Here is a 20,663-nt window from a genome sequence, read left to right as displayed (position 1 = left end):
TTTGGATCAGGATTGCATTGTATCTGTAGATAGCCTTGGGTAGAACTGACATTTTCACAATGTTGAGTCTACTGATGCAAAAGCCTGGTATGTTTTTCCATTTATGTAGGTCTCATTTGGTTCAAAACTATCTTAAGGAAACTGTTTGCTGTATTTCTTTTTATCTGCTGCTTATCCACATCAGTAGCCCTTACCACATTTTAATTTAAAGCTGTTTAAAATAAAGTTGTTTAAAGTTTTACTTTAAACTAATCATATACCTGTCTATATTGTACATTTATCAACATCATTAATGTTGTGCTTAGAAATGTTGAAATTTAATAAAATGACTAGCAACCTTTTCCAAGTGATGTTTAGCTAATTTGTATTTCTATACAAATCTCTAGACTACCTTTTAAGGAGCCTTGATGGCACAATGGTTAAGCGCTCCAAAGGTGCGGATGGGGTTCAACTCGCCAGCAGCTCCGCTGGTGAAAGAACTGGTGATCTGCTACTCTTGATTATAGGCTAGGAAACTCTATGGACAGTTCTACTCTGTTCTCTAGGGTCACTGTGAGTTGGATTCGACTCCAAAGCACACAGCAACAGACTATTTCGTACTCATGAAGGTTGGTATCATGGCCATTTTCGTGCTTACTTACATCCCCACTCCCATGACTCGGACACAGGGCTGCATGGCACTGAGATCCAAACATCCGTGTCTTACTCCTGTCCTTTGGGTTATCTCCTTGCAGGTCACGCAGACACACCCAGTTTATAAGGAAACCAGTCAAGTGGTACTGGCTTAACTCCACCTTTAGTGTCGCCTGAAAAAATAAACACTTTAATGTGAGAAATGTTACTTTCTTGTAGGTAAATTCCTGTGTCCTGAAGTGGATTTTCAGTTCTCTAACTTGCATTTCTCTCCTTTTTCTACCAGACTTTGGAGGAAACGACAAGGGAAGAGGTGGGTATGAAGGCGTTGCCAGACCAGGCCTAAGCTGGCTACTGTGGCACCTCGAGGCAGAGCCTCGCTCTCTTGGCCTCGGAAGTTAGGGGCTTCCGCAAATAAAACGCTGGATACCCACGGAGGGCCTCATTGCTAAGTCTAAATTTACACACCCTCTTCAGGTCATTTATGGGGCTCGGTGTAAGGATTCTGACTGTAAAGAAGCGTGCTTAGAGCCCCACAACCCTGCTACAAACAAAAGCAACTGAAATCCTCCAGTGAGGAAGACAGCACGTTTTTTCAGTGCTTGGGGGCATCTGTGCGGAGAGAAACTGCTTCACAGCAGACACCGGGCAAAACAGCTCCAAACGGCGCCCCGCTCCCGGGCACCCAACACAGGGCCGAGGCAGCTTCCGTTGAAACTCGCTGCACAGCCCGCCCCTTTCGCGCCTAAAGCCCGACACACAGGGTTTGTAAGGTCCGGCTTTGGACCCAGGAGCCAAGCGGCTCTTTCACTTCTTCAGCCGACAAGGCCCCTCTTTCGAGACGGCGCGCCTCTATGGCGCATGCGCACGCAGCTCCTTAGCAACAACGAGCTAAACCAGCCCGGCCGGAGCCCAGCAACAACCCAGTCGCCGCGTCCCCCACCAATTAGCGCCGGCCTTGGCGTCACACGTCTCACCAATCAGCGCCGGAGACGCAGGGAAGTTTCCAGAGCTTTCGAGGAAGGGCGTTGCGACTCGAATTCATCCGCCTGGTAATTTTTCTACTTTTTCCTACAGGAAAGAAAAAATCTCCTGGAAAAGAAGAGGACCGATTTCTTAGGATCCCTTTTGCTAGCTCAGAGGAATTAGGTATTTAGTTGGAGAACCTAACTGGGTCGCGGGAGGTGGGGCCGTGTGAACTACTTTCAGTGGCGTACGGAGACGTTAGCTACGTAAGACGTGATTGGTCCGCAACGGACATTATATAAATTTCGCCTCCGCCTGCGCGGAGCGTTTAGAGGCGATTGGCACTACGCGGTGGTTACTGCTGGCTTTTTGGACTCGGTTTGTCAGATCTCACACTTCGCTTACAGGTGCTGTCCCTCAGCTTTTGAGAGCTGGGGCGCGGGCTTAATAAGATCCAGCCGCGGGGGTTTCTCCGCCGCTGGGTGGGTGAGCGGGCTGTGGGGGAGGGGAGGGGAAGGCGAGGTGACGCGGCGCCGGGCTTTGCCGGAAGAGCCGGCATTGTTGACGCGCGGGGAGCGGGGCTGGTGGCGCGCGCGGGGGAGCCCAACGGACGCTTAACCGATGCAATCGTGTCTACTGAGGGGAAAGGCAGAAAAGTAGTTAAGTGTGGTTTCTAGGAACCTTTAATTTTGAACCTCAGTGTGAGGAAGGTGTTGTGTTTTCATGTAATGGGAATTTTGATCTTTCTGGGTTTTGTATGGATGTGTTTTCGTTTATGAACGATTTTCCAAACTTGAATGTTGGGGAAATCAGTGGAGGGGGCTACTTAACCAAGAATCTGGAAAGTTAGGGAATAACGCTCTTGATAATAATTTTATAAAATATATTTGGTGTAACTTTCGTATAAATAGAAATCTTGCTTTTGTGTATTGGGGTAATTTAAGTTTAGGTTAGAAAAATTTGGAAGATCTGTGGGAGTTGTATTTTAAGGCATTTGGGGGTGTATAGAGTTAGCTGGTAGTTTTAAAGAGTTAGATGTGAGAGTAAAACATAAGGGTTTTGAGACTATACGTTTAAGTCTCATTTTTAAATTCTAGGCCAAAATGCAAATCTTTGTAAAGACCCTGACTGGCAAGACCATCACCCTGGAGGTGGAGCCCAGTGACACCATCGAGAACGTGAAGGCCAAGATCCAGGATAAAGAAGGCATTCCTCCCGACCAGCAGAGGCTCATCTTTGCAGGCAAGCAGCTGGAAGACGGCCGTACTCTTTCTGACTACAACATCCAGAAGGAATCGACCCTGCACCTGGTCCTTCGCCTGAGGGGTGGTATGCAGATCTTCGTGAAGACCCTGACTGGCAAGACCATCACCCTGGAGGTGGAGCCCAGTGACACCATTGAGAACGTGAAGGCCAAGATCCAGGATAAAGAAGGCATTCCTCCCGACCAGCAGAGGCTCATCTTTGCAGGCAAGCAGCTGGAAGATGGCCGCACTCTTTCTGACTACAACATCCAGAAGGAGTCGACCCTGCACCTGGTCCTTCGCCTGAGGGGTGGTATGCAGATCTTCGTGAAGACCCTGACTGGCAAGACCATCACCCTGGAGGTGGAGCCCAGTGACACCATTGAGAACGTGAAGGCCAAGATCCAGGATAAAGAAGGCATTCCTCCCGACCAGCAGAGGCTCATCTTTGCAGGCAAGCAGCTGGAAGATGGCCGCACTCTTTCTGACTACAACATCCAGAAAGAGTCGACCCTGCACCTGGTCCTTCGTCTGAGGGGTGGTATGCAGATCTTCGTGAAGACCCTGACTGGCAAGACCATCACCCTGGAAGTGGAGCCCAGTGACACCATCGAGAATGTGAAGGCCAAGATCCAGGATAAAGAAGGCATTCCTCCTGACCAGCAGAGGCTCATCTTTGCAGGCAAGCAGCTGGAAGATGGCCGCACTCTTTCTGACTACAACATCCAGAAAGAGTCGACCCTGCACCTGGTCCTTCGTCTGAGGGGTGGTATGCAGATCTTCGTGAAGACCCTGACTGGCAAGACCATCACCCTGGAAGTGGAGCCCAGTGACACCATCGAGAATGTGAAGGCCAAGATCCAGGATAAAGAAGGCATTCCTCCTGACCAGCAGAGGCTCATCTTTGCAGGCAAGCAGCTGGAAGATGGCCGCACTCTTTCTGACTACAACATCCAGAAAGAGTCGACCCTGCACCTGGTCCTTCGTCTGAGGGGTGGCTGTTAGTTCTTCAGTCTTGTATTCACAATGCCCAATGCTGGCAATATTCTGCACTATAGCCGTTTGCCCCAGTTTAAGTTTAGAAATTACCAGTTTCAGTAATAGCTGAACCTGTTCAAAATGTTAATAAAGGTTTTGTTGCATGGTAGCTTAATTGTGTCTGTTGTCATATGAAATTCTGTAGTGATGTGGTGTGAGAATGCATCTTCTTGAACTAAAACTGACCTGATCACGAGAGCACTGTTTTTAAGGACTTCTTAAATCACTAGTCTAGGATGTAAGAATTACCCAGGGGTGTGTAATAAAAATGCAGAGAGCCAAAAATCACGTCCAGAAGTGTTTGGTATTCTAGATATACTTGCAGATGGTTAAACTTCTCAGAAATCCACTTAAGTTTGAGCATAAAATATAACATAGAAAGAGTACTTCACTCCGAGTCACTTTTTGTTGGGCACTAGAGACCTAGTTTTGGGGGCGGGGGGATGATGTAGTCTCAGTGGTTCCTAAGGTCTTTATCAGCCCAGTAAGTCTGGTCTTTTTTTATGAATTTGGATTTTCTGTGTTTTTATCTCAATCTAACTGGAACTTTGTATTGTGTTTCTGGTCAGAGTGGTCAAGTGGTAGCCATGCACTGGAAAGAGACCGGTAATTGTGTCTTACATGACGGTAAGCTTTTGAGATGCCAGTTGGTAATGAGCACAGGAGGATGTGGAAGAACATGAGCTGTATTATGCCAGTTGACCTAGAAATCTGAGACTATGGTCTTTACCTTTAATTCCAATATTTCAGTCCTGTGAGGTTTCCATAACTGAACAGCACTTAATTTAAGACTATTCAGGAACAGTGAGTTAATGCTTCAACTCTTTGAGGTGGTAATAATTGAACCAAAAATTTAAAAGATTGATCATATTATACTGTTACAGGTGGTAATGAAAAATAAAACCTTTAGGAAGTGTTCTTAGACTTAAGTGGATTTCACCATTAGGATTGGAGAGTAGCAATTGCTCAGGGCAAACCAAGGGCTAGAGCCCACGTGTCCTGAATCAATTCAATTTTTATTGGCTTCCATGTCATGATCTGAAACCACTTTCTTTAGCAGGCTTCGCCGAATATTTATTAAAATGAAAATGAGTCTTTTACCAGTGAAAACCAAAAAAAAAAAAAAAAGCCTTTGCTGTCAAGTTAGCTCCTACTCAGCAGCACTACAGACAAGGAACTACCCCATAGGGTTTCCAAGGAGTGGATTTGAACTGCCAACCTTTTGGTTAGCAGCTGAGTTCTCAGCCACCAAGGCTACTAGTAGTAAAGTTGGGTTACATTTTATTTTTCCCCCACACTTCGCACTCAAAAGTCTTGATAAGTCTGGGGAATAAAAACATTTCACTGAAAAGCTTAGTGATGGATATTTTGAGTAGTAGGACATAAATTGAGTTTTCCTAAATCTTGACGGTAAGGCTCACAGGTCTGTGGTCTTGTGAGTCCTTTCAGTAGACAGTTTCAGCTATTGCTATATAATTTTTTTCTTGGGGTCTCTGCAGTATTGATGAATCTCAGCAAACTTGCATATAGGTTGAAATTTGTGCAGAAAATTAGTGTGGTGAGCTTCAACAACCTGACTTAGCTTTTGGAAGTGGAATTGTCAGTCTGGCCTCAAACCCTGCCCTACACTGAATAAAATTAGGGTCATTTGTAGTTGGTGGGCCTAGATTTGTTGACTGCTAATGTTGAACTAAAAAGACCTCAAAGGTGGTGATGAAAGATCAAACCTGATCTCATCGAGCTGACGACGGGCTAGCAATGTAAGTGGGGGGAAAAGGGACTAGCAAGTGGAGCTTCGCTTTGGAATGACCTAGAAAGATGGTAGAGTTGCTAAATATTTGTTAACACGAGAACTTTAAGTCCCGTCACCAATTTAATGTTCATTGTCTAGTTAGCTTCTTGTCTACATGCTCTTTTAATTGTCTTTTTTGTGGTAATGTTATAGCCACAAAACAAAACTAACGCATTGATGTAGAGTCGATTCCGCCTCATAGCAACTCTATAGGACAGGGCTCTATAAAGATAAAACTTCATATTCAGTCTGTTTTCCCTGCCAAGGACATAGCTCTCGATTGCAATGTTGGTCCAGATGCCAAAGAAATAGGAAAAAACATTATCTCTTAAGCCTTTCCCGTAAGGACATCTCTCCTAGGACCTTCCGTTACAAACTTAAGAAAAGAACGCCAAGAAGCACCAGAGGTTTGCCTGGGGTACCTTTGTGACTCCTTAGGTGTCCCAAGTATATATGTGGATCAGTCTTAAATTAAACTGACTTTGCACCTGTGTTATCTCCAAAAGGCAAGTTCCATGTGTTTATTAGAACTTGTGTTACACATCATGTGTCTTAAGGGTTTGTGGAAAGCTGCCACTTAAACATCCTTGATGGTAATTCCCCAAATGTTCTATTCTACTTAAGAATTTCATAAAAGAAGGGTTTCTATTAATATATTCTATTTCTTATGATCCTCCCTGAAAGAATATTTGTGCCTGTGTGTAAAACAGAGCTTCTGACAGGTTCCTTCTGGTTCTGATCCCTGCTGAGAATTTGCATTTCCACCCCAGATATTCTGAACCAGGATCTACATTTTAACAGACCCTCAGGTGATTCTTAGTATAGCAAATTTTGAGAACCACTGCTCTACTAGTGGTTCTCAGAGTTGGTCCCTAACCAGTAGCATTAGTATCACCTGGGAAATTGTTAGAGATGCCAGTTCTCAGCAGGGGTTTGAACTGGAGCAAACTGGTTTGAATCCCTGGTACAAAGACATGTAAAAGGACATTTGTTTGGTTTACTGAAAGCAGTGGGTTCCAGGTGCTGGGATGCCGGTTTGAGAGAAAGTTTTCACCAGTCCTCAGTGAAATGAGCAAAATTGGCACTGGATTTTACAAAAAATTAAGTGTGTTCAATTTAAGATATACCCTCTGTGTATGAAAACATTTCAGGATAATATTATGATTTAGTGTGGCTCAGGGCAAGAGTTGTGTGCTGTCAAGTCAATTCTACATGAGTTCAAACCTGGCTCCACCACTTAACTGTAACCTTGGGCAAATACTTTATGCTGTCAGTACACCAGATCCCTCATCTGTAAAAACGGGATTAATTATATCTAAGAAAAGTAGTTATGAGGATTACATATGAAGTACTTAAAACAATGCAAAAACTTGTATGTACTGTGCTTTTTTTTTTTAAATAACAAAATTGGAAATGATGTAATTGCCAATCAAAGGAGAGCGGTTAAAATATGATAATGTAAATAGTTCAGCAGAATGAAGGAGATAGAAATTGACATGGAAAAATATTCAAGACAGTGAAAAATGCTATAGGGGAAATAAAAAGACTTGTATGGTTGCTTCAGGGGGGTAGAGGGCTGGTTCTGAAGGGGACATACTTAAACTCCTTTCTAGATATTTTCAAATATGTCATCCTATATAGGTTTCCAGGAGGACTGGGGCCATTTACAACATAGCCTCAGTATGGTTCACAGCAAGGACCCCTGTCGAAAAGCTGACAATGTAATTCTGCCTTTAAGTCAGACTGATGTCAAATTGGATAGAGCAGATTCATTTTACACAAGTCTCTGGTTCAGAGTCCCTGTGGATCCCACGGGGCCTCTAGAGACTCTATCTCCTGAGACTTACTAAACTTCAACACATTTCATTTTTTTTGTTCCTTAAAGAATCTATGGGGGCAAATGATGAGTTCTCTTAAATCAGGCCCAGCCAACTTGAAGCGTCAGGGAAATGCTTACTTCTGGGAAAGGATCTTGTACTTAATGCAACAATATTAACTGAGAAATAAGTCTAGAGGTTTCTCTCTCTCTTTTTTTCTTTTTTTTTCACATTCTTGATCCTATTCCCATCTTCATCCTCCCCCATTTTTTATTTGGGGGTGGGGGTGTCATTAGAGCTTTGGTGGTAAAGTCCACTCTTCAGCCAGTAGGTCCCAACCAACCCTATAGTTTATGACAGCACCTATTCCTCTGACCACACAGCAACAGCCAGGACTCCTTTTAAGGAATACCTTTACTTTCAGAAATTTTTGAGGTCAGTGATTCCTGAACTGTGTCCTCCTAACATGACAGCCACTGTGAAAAAGGCTGCTGTGGTCACAAGAGCCTGGGAAGCATTGTGCACTGTTCTTTCCCTCCTGGAGATTTACGATGTGCACTAGCAAATCAAAGGTCCAAGAAGCTCTTCTTTAAAAGAACTGGTTTAACGTTGTTTAACCCAGTGTTCTCCAATTACTAATTTCACTGTTTATTTCATTTTACTTTTAGATCAGTTAACATCCCCCATACTTTGAGAAAGAGTCTTCAAGCCATGACCCTTACCTTGCTTGACTCAACATACAGCACTGCTGATTTCTCTTGGATTCTAGGCTTCTTTTGTGACAGCTGTGCTGCTGTGCATATGAGGTGTGCCAAAAAACTGGACCTGAGCGTTCTCCTGCTAAAATAAACAATACATATGTAAGCAATATATACGTATATATTCCCAGCTCACAGGGAAATTGATGGAAGTTTTTTCAGGTTAACTTTTTCTTCCATAAGTTGTTCTTAATCATTTGGTACCTGCTATGGCTTGTCTTCCTTGTCTTCAAACAGGTATTAACAAATGGTAAAACAATTAACAGGCAAATTTGGACATGTGATTTTAAAAGCTGATTAATTTTATGAAATACAAAAGTGATACAGCTCTTGATGAAAGTACAATATGTAGGAATATACAGTAAAAAGTGAAAAGCCCCTCTCACTTCTCATACCCCAGAGGAAATCATTTAGTAAGCGTATGTTCCATTCATTTATTCATTTAACAAATACTTAAGTGTTCACTGTGTTTCCAGCATTGGAAATGAAACAATAATCAAAACTGATCAAGTCTCTGCCCTTATGAAGTATACATTCCAGAGGAAGAAAGACAAATAAGTAAATAAATAGTATGTTAGATACTGAAAGGTGGTTTAGTGGAAAATAAAGCAGGATAAAGGACATTAGGTGGTCAGGGAAAGCCTTAGGGATAAGATGATATTCAAGCAAAAGTCTGGAGGAAATGAGGGAGTGAGCTCCTTTTTATCTGGGGTATAGTCCAGGGTGGTCTAGGTGAACCAAACCCATCGCCATCGAGTCGATTCCGATTCATAGCGACCCTACAGGACAGAGTAGAACTGTCACCATAGGGTTTCCAAGGAGCACCTGGTGGATTCAAACTGCCAAACTTTTGGTTAGCAGCCATAGCTCTTAACCACTTTGTCACCAGAGTTTCCTGCCTAGGCAAGAGGAAACATCAAATACAAAGATCCTGAGGTAGAAGAAAGCTTGGTAAGTTCAGAGAACAACAAGATGGCCTGTACAGTGGGAACTTCATGAGCAAGGAGGAAAGTTGAATGAGATTAAATCAGAGATATGGGAACCACATCATTTATGGATTTGTAAGGGTACTATGGAGCCTGGGTGGTACAAACAGTTAACATGCTAGGCTGCTAACTCAAAGGTTAGTGGTTCAAGTACACCTAGAGGTGCCTCAGAAGAAATGCCTGGAGATCTTCCTCTGAAAAATCAGCCATTGAAAACCCTATGGAGCACTGTTCTACTCCGACAGACATGGAGGCACCATGAGTCAGAGTCAACTCCATGGCAACTGGTTTAAGGACACTTCAAGGGTACACATTGTAAGTGTCCCTCTAGGTTTGCATGCCAATACAAACATGTATATGTGTATACATATTCCCATAAATAGACTTGGAGCTCTGGTGGCACAGTGGTTAAGAGTTCAGCTGCTAACCAAAAGGTAGGCAGTTCAAATCCACCAGCCACTCCTTGAAAACCCTGTGGGGCAGTTTTACTCTGTCCTCTAGGGCCTATGAGTCAGAATCGACTCAATGGTGATGGCTTATAAATAGACTTACTTCAGTCTTCTAGTGACTGTACAGTAATTTACAGTAGATACATCATTTTTTCCTTAAAGTAATTTTACCATTCACACTATTTCAGAGCATGGAAAAGGAAGGCATACTCCTAAATTCATCCCATGAAGCCAGCATAACCCTGATACCAAAGCCAGGCAAACACAACACAAAAGGAGAAAATTACAGACCAATATCTCTCATAAATATAGATGCAAAAATTTTCAACAAAATTCTATCCAATAGAATTAAATATAATATTAAAAAAAAAAATACATCATGACCAAGTGGGATTTATACCAGGTATGCAAGCATGGCTCAGCATTATAAAAACATAATCCACCAAGTAAATAGAACAAAGAAAAGAATCACATAATCATCTCAATTGATGCAGATAAGGCATTAGATGAAGTCCAATACCCATTCCTAATAAAAACTCTCAACAAAATAAGAACAGAAAGGACCTTCCTGAACATAATAAAGGGAATCTATACAAAACCAACAGCATTCTCAACAGAGAGAGGTATTCCCTCTGAGAACAGGAATAAGACAAAGGATGCCCTCTATTACCACTCCTATTTAAAATTGCACTGGAAGTTCTAGCTACAGCAATGCAGCAAGAAAAACTAAGTGCATCCAAATTGAACAGGAAGAAGTAAAACTGTCCTTATTTTCTAGTGATATGATCCTATACATAAAAACCCCCAAAGATTCCACAAGAAAACTACTGGAAGTAACAGAAAAAATCATCAGATTAGGAGGACACAAGATGAACACAGAAAAATCAGTTGTGTTCCTATGCACCAACAAAGAACTTTGAAAGAAAATCAGGAAAACAACACCATTTATAATAGCCACTACAAAGATAAAATACTTAGGAATAAATCTAACTAGGGACTTAAAAGGCCTATACAAAGATACTGCAAAACACTATTGCAAGAAACCAAAAGAGACCTACATAAATGGAAAAACATACTATGGTCATGGATAGGAAGACTAATATTGTGAAAATGTCAATTCTACCCAAAGCAATCTACATATACAATGCAATCCCAATCCCAACAGCATTTTTTAACAAGATGGAAAAACTAATCACTAACTTTATGTGGAAAGGAAAGAGGCCCTGGATAAGCTAAGCATTACTGAAGAAAAAGAACAAAGTAGGATGCCTCGCATTTCCCAATCTCAGAACCTATTGTACAGCCACAATAGTAAAAACAGCCTGGTACTTGTACAACAACAGACACAGAGACCAACAGAACAGAATTGAGAGCCCAGACATGAATTAATGCACCTATGGTCAGCTGATCTTTGACAAAGGACCAAAGTCCATTAAATGGGGAAAAGACAGTCTTTTTTAACAAACGGTGCTGGCAAAACTGGATATCCTTCTGTTAAAAAAATGAAACAGTACCCATACCTCACACCATACACAAAAACTAACTCAAAATGACCAAAAACCAAATATAAAACCTAAAATGATAAAGATCTTGGAAGAAAAAATGGTGACAACACTAGGGTCCCTAATACATGGCATAAATAGAATACAAACCATAACTAATAATACACAAACACCAGAAGATAAGCTAGATAGCTGGGTGCTCCTAAGAATTAAACACTTATGCTCATCAAGAGACTTCACCCAAAGAGTAAGAAGAGAACCTACAGACTGGGAAGAAATATTTGGCTATGACATATCTGACAAGGGTCTAATCTCTAAAATCTACAAAATACTTCAATGCCTCAACAGCAAAAAGACAAATAATCCAATTAAAAAATGGACGAAGGATATAGATACTTCACCAAAGACAACTTTCAGGCTAACAAACAGATGAGGAAATGCCATTGGAGAAATGCAAATCAAAACTCACCCTAACATTACTGGCACTAAAAAGAAAAGAACAAATGTTGGAGAGGTTGCTGGGAGATTGGAACTCATGCACTGCTTGTGGGAATGTAAAATGGTACAACCACTATGGAAAACAATACGATGCCTCCTTAAAAAGCTAGAAATAGAAATACCATAGATCCGGCAATCCCATTCCTAGGAATATATCCTAAAGAAATAAGAGCCATCACATGAATAGACATATGCACACCCATGTTCATTTCACCATTATTCACAATAGCAAAAAAATGGAAACAACCTAAGTCCCAATCAACAGAGGAATGGATAAACAAATTATGGCACATACACACAATGGAATACTATAACAATAAAGAAAATGATGAATCCGCAAAACATCTCAAAACACGGATGAATCTAGAGGGCATTATGCTGAGTGAAATAAGTCAGTCACAAAAAGGACAAATATTGTATGAGACCACTACTATAAAAAACCCAACAAAAGGTTTACACACACAAAAAAACAATCTTTGATGGTTACGAGGAAGGGGAGGGCTGGGGAGGGAAAATAACTAGATAGTAGACAAGTTTTAACTTTGATGAAGGAAAAGACACCCAACATAGTGGAAGTCAGCACAACTTGACCAAGGCAAAGTCAAATAAGCTGCCTAGACACATCCAAACACCTTGAGGGATGGAATTACTGGGGCTGATGGCTGGGGACCATGGTCTCACCCGACATCTAGGTTAATTGGCATAACATAGTTCATTAAAAAAAAGTTCTACATCCTATTTGATGAGTAGCATCTGGTGTCTTAAAAGCTTGCAAGGGGCCATCTAAGATACATCTGTTGATCCCATCCCATCCCATCCCATCCCAAGCAAAGGAAATTGAAGAAAACCAAAGACACAAGGAAATATTAGTCCAAAGGACTAATGGGCCACATGAACCACAGCCTCCACCAGCCTGAACCCAGAAGAACTAGGTGGTGCCCGGCTACCACCACCAACCGCTCTGACACGGATTACAATAGAGGGTCCCGGACAGAGTGGTAGAAAAATGTAGAACAAAATTCAAATTCACAAAAAAAGACCAGATTTACTGTTCTGACAGAGACTGGAGGAACCCCCGAGACCATGGCCCCCAGACACCCTGCTAACTCAGAACTGAAGCCAATGCTGAAGTCCACCTTTCAGCCAAAGATTAGACAGGCCTATAAAACAAACAATAACACACATGTGGAACATGCTTCTTGCTTCAATCAAGTATACGAGACCAAATGGGCAACACCTGCCTAAAAGCAAAGATGAGAAGGCAGGAAGGGGCAGGAAAACTGAAGGAATGGACACGGGGAACCCAGGTTGGAAAGGGAAAGAGGGAGAGTGCTGACACATTGCAGGGATTGCAACCAATGTCACAAAACACTTTGTGTATAAATTTTTGATTGAGAAACTAATTTGTGCTGTAAACTTTCATCTAAAGCACAATAAAAGAAAAAAAGTTATTTCATTGCTTTCCTAATTATGAAAGTAATACATGCTTAATGTAGAAAACGTAAGAAATACAGAGAAAGAAAGCATCCATTGATCCTAGTATCCAAATACACTCATTTTGGTTTATTTCCTATTTTCCTAATACTAGTATTTTACTTAAGTAACAATGAATATTATCTGGTTGTAAAAACTTAATCAGTAGGTATGTGTATATTGTCAAACATGAAAGTCCTTTTCCAGTGTTCCCCCTCACCACAAACCTCCTCTCCCCACACTTGCTCTGTGCCACTTGGTAAAACCAAGTACTTTTATATAAAGTATGGTATAAAAGTATACTTTTAAAATTATACTTAAGTGGAACTATATAGAATATACTCTTCCTTTTTGGAGACATTTTCATGTGGGTACATTTAGATCTATTCTTTTTGAACTACTGTAGTATATTTCATAATATGGATAGACAATATTTCATATATCTCCTTACTGATGAATATTTAGATTGTTTTTATTTTTTTATTATTAAGACAATGCTGCAATGAACATCTTTGTAATTGTCTCTTATCACACATGTGCGAGTATTTCTTCAGGATATATCTAGAAGTGGAATTGCTGTATCAAAATGTACGGCATTTTAAAAGACTGTACCAATATATATTACCACCCATACTGCATAAGAGCGCCTAGTACTCTGCGTCCTCGTGAATATTATATATTATGAATCATTTCAATTTTGGACAATTTGAAAGGCAAAAATGTTGTTTTAATCTGCATGTCCCTGATTACTTGTAAGACTGGACACCTTTTTGTATGTTTATTTAACATTAATTTGTACTGTGAATTACCTGTTCATATCCTTTGCTCATTTTTTATTACTCTGTGAGGTCTTTTTATATGTTATAAAACACAATTTTTCCATTATAAGTTTGGTAAATATTATCTTCCAGACTATTATTTCACTTTTTGTTTATGCTGTCTTTTGTAAAAATAGAAGTTTGGGTTTCTCTTTAATGTTTCATTTTTGCTGTTGTTAAAGATACACACAGCAGAATGTACACCAATTCAACAGGTTCTACACATTCAGTTCAGTTGTGCAGCCATTCTCACCCTCCTTTTCTGAGTTGTTCCTCCCCCGTTAAGATAAACTCACTTCCCTCTAAGTTTTCTATCTGATCTTTCAAGTTGCTGTCAATTTGATCCCAGATAGATAGATCTTAAAAGGGCAGAAGTTTTCAATTTGAAAAAGAATCTGGCAACCTTCTCCTTTATGACCTCTGGTCCAAAGATGTAAGTGAAGGTGTCAGGGCTGTGAATATCCGGGGGAAGGGTGTTCCAGGAAGGGGAAGTCTGCCACCCCACAGCCCCCACATTGTAATAGGATTCCTTCCTCAGGAGCCAACAGCCTAGAGACAGAGACACTCAGAGCCGTCAGTGCCTGCCTGGACTTCAGCGTCAATAGTGGCTTTGGCAAATGCCTTTTATATCATATAACTGCACTTTGCTAAAAGGAGCCCTGGTGGTGCAGTGGTTAAAGCACTCAACTGCTAACTGAAAGGTCTCTGGTTCGAAACCACCAGCGACTCCGAGGGAGAAAGATGTGGCAGTCTGCTTCCATAGAGATTTATAGCCTTCGAAACCCTATGGGGTCTCTAGGAGTCAGAATCAACTTGATTTGGTTTTGGTTATACTTTGCTAAGGAGCCCTGGTGGTGCAATGGTTAAGTGCTCAGCTGCTAACAAAAAAAGGCTGGCAGTATATACTCACCAGCTGCTCTGTGGGAGAAAAGACCAGGCAACCTGCTCCCATAAAGATGACAGGCTAGGAAACCCTACGGGGCAGTTCTCTTCTGAACCATAGGGTCACTGTGAGTTGGAACAAACTCAGTGGCATACAACAACATACTTTGCTGAGCATACTGAACACTATTATAGTTCTTTCCTAAACATCCATGCCATAGCCCCAGGCTTCTTTACAAATTATGGTTACAAAGTATGGTTAAAAATAGCATGACTTTGAAATACAATGATATTATAAATATTAAGAGCGTGGCTGCTTATCAAAAGGTCAGCAGTTTCAACCCACCAGCCGCTCCTCGGAAACCCTGTGAGGCAGTTCTACTCTGTCCTATAGGGTCTCTATGAGACAGAATTAACTTCGAGGCACCGACTTCGTTTTTTTTATGAAGGTGCTCCAATGAGTACAGAGCCTTAGGAGTTAATATTAACATCTTAGGGGAAAAAACATAAATGTTGAGAATATTAAACCTTGCTACAGATATTGCAATTTTGTTTAGTGATTGAACTTTAGAATTTCAGATTTCCCAGAATTACAGGGCATTTAAGGGCCTGATTCAGGATCCTTAAGACACAATTCCACTTTTTACACTGCTTCCCATCCACAGCAGCATATTTGCACAGTGAGGCGTCATTCCCCAGCTCCTTGGGTCGTCCTGGAGCTGCTCCCTTCCTGGCACTGAAGCAAGGTCAGTAGCTGGCATCCACAGGAGCCTGAGGAAAGGTGAGCCTGAGCAGTGCCAGGCCTCAGCCAGCCCCGTTCTCAGAGTCTGGTGTAGCAGTGGTGTAGGAAGGGGGCAGGGTGGGTCCTGGGACAGGGATACTCTCCTGGAACAGCAGGCAGAGAATAGTGGTCCAGCCCTCCTGGCTCCTTCAATATGCACCCTTGGCCTCCCCAACGCCGCCCTTGAGGAATGGAGGCAATGCTCCCAGTTTTTAGACCTGCTCTGCTCACCCTGAGTCAGGGTGAACAGGACTGATGGCTGCATCCAGCAAAGGCATGCTTCAGCACTTTGGGAGGAAAGGGCTTTTAAAGCTTAACAGACAAAGCTTTCCATCTCCCCACCACAATGAGGGGCCATTCAACAGACCAGGGCTCCCGGCTCCCACTTTGTTCATTAGCTGGCAGACTCCAACGCATACTGTTTCTGCTTGGCTTCCTGAGAAGCCGCGCCCATGTAAGCCGCTTTTCTGAGCACTGGGCTGAGTGTCAGTGGTCTGCTCTCCTTTTGCTGTCAACACTTGAATACAGAAACTCTGATCGCCTCTGAGATTAACCAGCTCCTCCTCTCTCTCTTCCTCCCCAGCTTTTTCTGGCAGCAGCTTGGCAAGGTTTACTAGGACAGTGTAGCTCCTACCCCTACACCAGCCAAGACCTTGAGAAAGAAGGCACAGAGCCACCCAAGGGCATGGCCAGGGGAGCTTACCAAAGTAGGGTCCTCTGGAGACAAGGGGGAGGGGGCAGGGCAAAAGTAGGGGATGAAAGAGTCTGACAGGTCCAGACATGGAGCCCCTGTGCCCCTTGGCCCTTGGCCATCTGTGCTGCAAGTGCCTCTGCCTCTTTTCCCCTCTTTTCTGCAAAACCAAGAACCCAGACTGGGGTGCTCAAAGCTCCCAGTAATGTGCAATTTCCCCTCTGTGGCTGCCCCTCTGCAGACTAATTCCTGAACCTCAAATCGTTCACCTGCTTCCTGTTCAGCTCTGTCCTCTACATGTGTACTGCAGGCCAGAGCAGCACAGCAGGGCTCAAAGCTCTGTCCACCAGGGTCAGATAAGCAGGGCCTGAAATGGCCCTTTTAACTTTAAAATTTACAGTGAAGTATGGGGCCCTGCCTAAAGACATTCCACAAAGTACAAATAACATTTGCGCAGGCTCTCTCAGGGGACCCCAAACCACAGGATGTGAGGGGAAGAGGGTGCAGACACAAACTTTTTGTGGGGCATGGTTTGGATATAACAAAAGCAGACAAATATCACCACTGCCATTCTGGAAGGGTGGAGCCAACCATCTCTGGGTGGGGAGCGAGCTCCCCAGCAGAACCCAGAAAATGTATATGCTGTTTTAAACCTTAACCCTAAAGCCTCATATGGGTAGAAAGTTGGTCTTTCTTACTATGTCAGGCCTTGTGCGGAGTTCTAAGGCTACCCAGACGAACATGCTCAGTCAGAATGGAGACAAACAAAAATACCATGACTGGTCAGATCCAAACAAGATGCTAAATTAGCACAACTGCTGGCCACTCCCCAAGATAGGGAAAGGTATGAAAAATCTCCTAAGGTGATGAGTGTGGGGGGACCTCTTGGAGTTCTGCTCTTGCTTCTTCCCCGCAGTTGGCTCGAAACAAACAGTACTTGCATCTACATCTGCAATGACTCGGATCTCTGCTCCAGGCGTACTTGGGGTGAAATCAGGGCTGCCCGGACATCCCGTGTGTGTGAGATGCTGAGAAAACAGGCAGATTCGCTTTCTTCCGGCTCGTTCATCCCTCCTCCTCTGAACCCCTAAACCTAGGAAGTGACATTTTAAGGGGTGAGTCCTCCTGACACTGATTCTATCTGGAAAGCATAGTGTAAAAACTTGACTTCAGGAGGTGTTTCATAAGGTACGGGGTGATTGTTTGTGTTTTTCTGGTTCCTCTCTCTGGGGCTCCACTGGGGCCCCATGTCCTGAGCTCACTGGGGTCTGCCTAACAAAACAGAATATACCCCTGGGAGAAATAAGCTCACAGGCCAGAGTAATAAGGCATTTCAAGAGCGTTATCACAAAGGCACAAGAAAAGACATTAGATTTTTCAACAGTAATACTGGGTCAAGGAAGACAATGGTGTAGCGTTTTCAAAGTAATGAAGGAAAAGATCTTAGAACCCAGAATTTTATATCCAGCCAGACTATCATTTAAATGTGAGAATTATGATAAAAATGTTCTCAGGCATAAAAGGCCTTAGAAGGTTTACTGCGCAATGGCCCACATTAAAAATAGTTTTGGACAAAGTATATAAATTTTAATATTTACCCCTATTTTTCTAAGTTTAAACCTAACATATTTCTTTATATCACCTTATCTTCCTCTCCATGTGAAAGATCTATGACTACATTTATTAGTCCCTCTATTGTTTTAATGTTGTCTTCTTTTACATAATGGCACTGCTATTTCCCTGTTTCAAGTTTTGTTTTTTTTTTCTTTCTATCTTGACTTATTTTTGTGATTTCCCTATCTAGGTTGACATCTGATTGCTCTGTCCAGTGTTCTAGTCTTGGGTTGATATCTGGTGTTATTGATTTTGTAACCAGATAACTCCCATTAGTATTTCTTGTAGTTTAGGTTTGGTTTTTACAAATTCCCTAAACTTCTGTTTATCTGGAAATCACCTAATTTCACCTTCATATTTGAGAGATATTTTTGCTAGATATATGATTCTTGGCTGGCAATTTTTTTCCTTCATTGCTTTATATAAATCATCCCATTGTCTTCTTGCCTGCCTGGTTTCTGCCGAGCAACCCGAGCTTATTCTTATTGACTCTCCTTTGTAGGTGACTTTTCGTTTATCCATAGCTGCTCTTAAAATTCTTTATCTTTGGTTTTGGCAAGTTTGATTATAATATGTCTTGGTGGCTTTCTTTTAAGATCTATGTCATGTGGAGTTCGATAAGCATCTTGGATAGATATCTTCTCATCTTTCACTATATCAGGGAAGTTTTCTGCCAACAATTCTCTCTGCATTTTCTGTTTTCCCTCCCTGTTCTGGTACTCCAGTCACTCGTAGGTTATTTTTCTTGATAGAGTCCCACATGATTCTTAGGGTTTCTTCATTTTTTTAAAATTATTTTATCTAATTTTTCTTCACGTATATTGGTGCCAAGTGCTTTATCTTCAGTCTCACCAATTCTGCCTTCCACTTCCTCAATTCTGCTCCTCTGACTTTCTATTGAGTTGTCTAATTCTGTAATTTTATTGTTAATCCTCTGAATTCCTGATTGCTGTCTCTCTACGGATTCTTGCAGCTTATTAAATTATTCATTATGCTCTTGAATAACCTTTTTAATTTCTTTAACTGCTTTATCTGTGTGTTCCTTGGCTTGTTCTGCGTGTTGCCTGATCTCCTTCCTGATGTCTTGAAGAATTCTGTATATTAATTTTTGTATTCTGCATCCGGTAATGCCAGGAAGGCACCTTCATCCAGAAGATCCCTCGATTCCCTGTTTTGAGAGCTTGTTGAAGTGATCATGGTCTGCTTCTTTATATGATTTGATATTGACTGTTGTCTCCGAGCCATCTATAAGTTATTGTATTAGTGTGTTTGCTTACTGTATCCTAGCTTCTTACTTTGTTTTGTTTTGATATTCCCAAATAGGTTGCTTGAGTGAGCTAGCTTGATTATTTTCACCTTTGAAGCTCTAATGTCCTGTCACCAGATGGCTAGAGCTGTTACCAGGTATATGAGCCTAGGGGTCCATTCACTTTTTTTTTTTTTAATAATTTTTATTGTGTTTTAAAAGAAAGTTTACAAATCAAGTCAGTCTCTCACACAAAAACCCATATACACCTTGCTACACACTCCCAATTACTCTCCCTCTAATGAGACAGCCTGCTTTCTCCCTCCACTCTCTCTTTTTGTGTCCTTTTCACCAGCTTCTAACCCCCTCCACCCTCTCATCTCCCCTCCAGGCAGAAGATGCCAACATAGTCTCAAGTGTCCACCTGATCCAAGAAGCTCACTCCTCACCAGCATCCCTCTCCAATCCATGTCTGAAAGAGTTGGCTTTGGGAATGGTTCCTGTCCTGGCCAACAGAAGGTCTGGGGGCCATGACCACCAGGGTCCTTCTAGTCTCAGTCAGACCATTAAGTCTGATCTTATGAAAATTTGGGGTCTGCATCCCACTGCTTTCCTGCTCCCTCAGGGGCTCTCTGCTGTGTTCCCTGTCAGGGCAGTCATTGGTTGTAGCCGGGCACCATCTAGTTCTTCTGGTCTCAGGACGACTTAGTCGCTGGTTCATGTGGCCCTTTTTGCCTCTTGGGCTCATAATCACCTTGTGTCCTTCGTGTTCTTCATTCTCCTTTGATCCGGGTGGGTTGAGGCCAATTGATGCATCTTAGATGGCTGCTTGCTAGCATTTAAGACTAGGGGTCCATTCACATTTCCTGTATGGATTCAGCTCAGGTGTCCAGGTAGTTGGTCATCAAGTGTGTGGTACAGGCTCTGTCCTATAGTCTTAGGGGGGCAGGGGTGATTGGTGTAGGTACCAGTATCTGGTTGCAGCAGGGGGTCACACTCTGAACAAGGCAGGGGGCTGAAAGCCACTCCCTGAGTGTCTGGGAGGAAAGCACATCTCTGTTCCCTAGAGCACACAGGTGGGTGGGTTCTGCCGATGGACCTTGGGCACCCAATGCTTTTGGTTGTAACAACCAGGTGGTACCAGTTATCCTTGGACCCCAGTCATGGGTGGCTTGGTGAGCTGAGTGGAGTCACCAGTATTTAGGCCACTGAGGTGGGTAGGTGAGACCCCTGTTTAATAGACAAAGCAGTGTCAAACATCAAACATCCACCTCTCCACCTCACAGCTGAAACAGTTGCAGTCTGCCAATAAGGGCCTATTCTCCTGAAATAGGCCCACAGGGGTCCATGCAGGGGGAAAAGGTATTCAAAGACTATTTATGCTTGGACAGAAGCCACATCTGTCCTGAGCTCCCCAGGTTGGTGGAGCTGGCAGATTATCTTTTCTTTTCCGCAATTATGAATTTATTCCTTTT

General features: G+C 42.4%; 1 protein-coding gene across 1 annotated transcript; it reads left to right on the top strand.

The window, feature by feature from the left end:
- Positions 1–1,879: 1,879 nt before the first annotated feature.
- UBB (ubiquitin B) lies at positions 1,880–4,166 on the top strand. The gene is made up of 2 exons (XM_003420589.4): positions 1,880–2,006; positions 2,697–4,166. The coding sequence occupies exon 2, from the start codon at positions 2,703–2,705 to the stop codon at positions 3,846–3,848; it is 1,146 nt and encodes a 381-aa protein (XP_003420637.2). The 5' UTR covers positions 1,880–2,006; positions 2,697–2,702; the 3' UTR covers positions 3,849–4,166.
- The last annotated feature ends 16,497 nt before the right edge of the window (positions 4,167–20,663 follow it).

Source organism: Loxodonta africana, chromosome 18 (genome assembly GCF_030014295.1).
Source record: "Loxodonta africana isolate mLoxAfr1 chromosome 18, mLoxAfr1.hap2, whole genome shotgun sequence".
Classification (NCBI taxonomy): domain Eukaryota; kingdom Metazoa; phylum Chordata; class Mammalia; order Proboscidea; family Elephantidae; genus Loxodonta; species Loxodonta africana.
Note: the sequence above shows the minus strand (reverse complement) of the source record. Positions and strands in the feature narration are given on the sequence as shown.

Excerpts from the sequence above, each read along its gene's own strand:
- UBB (XM_003420589.4), top strand. The coding sequence starts at position 2,703 with ATGCAAATCTTTGTAAAGACCCTGACTGGCAAGACCATCACCCTGGAG.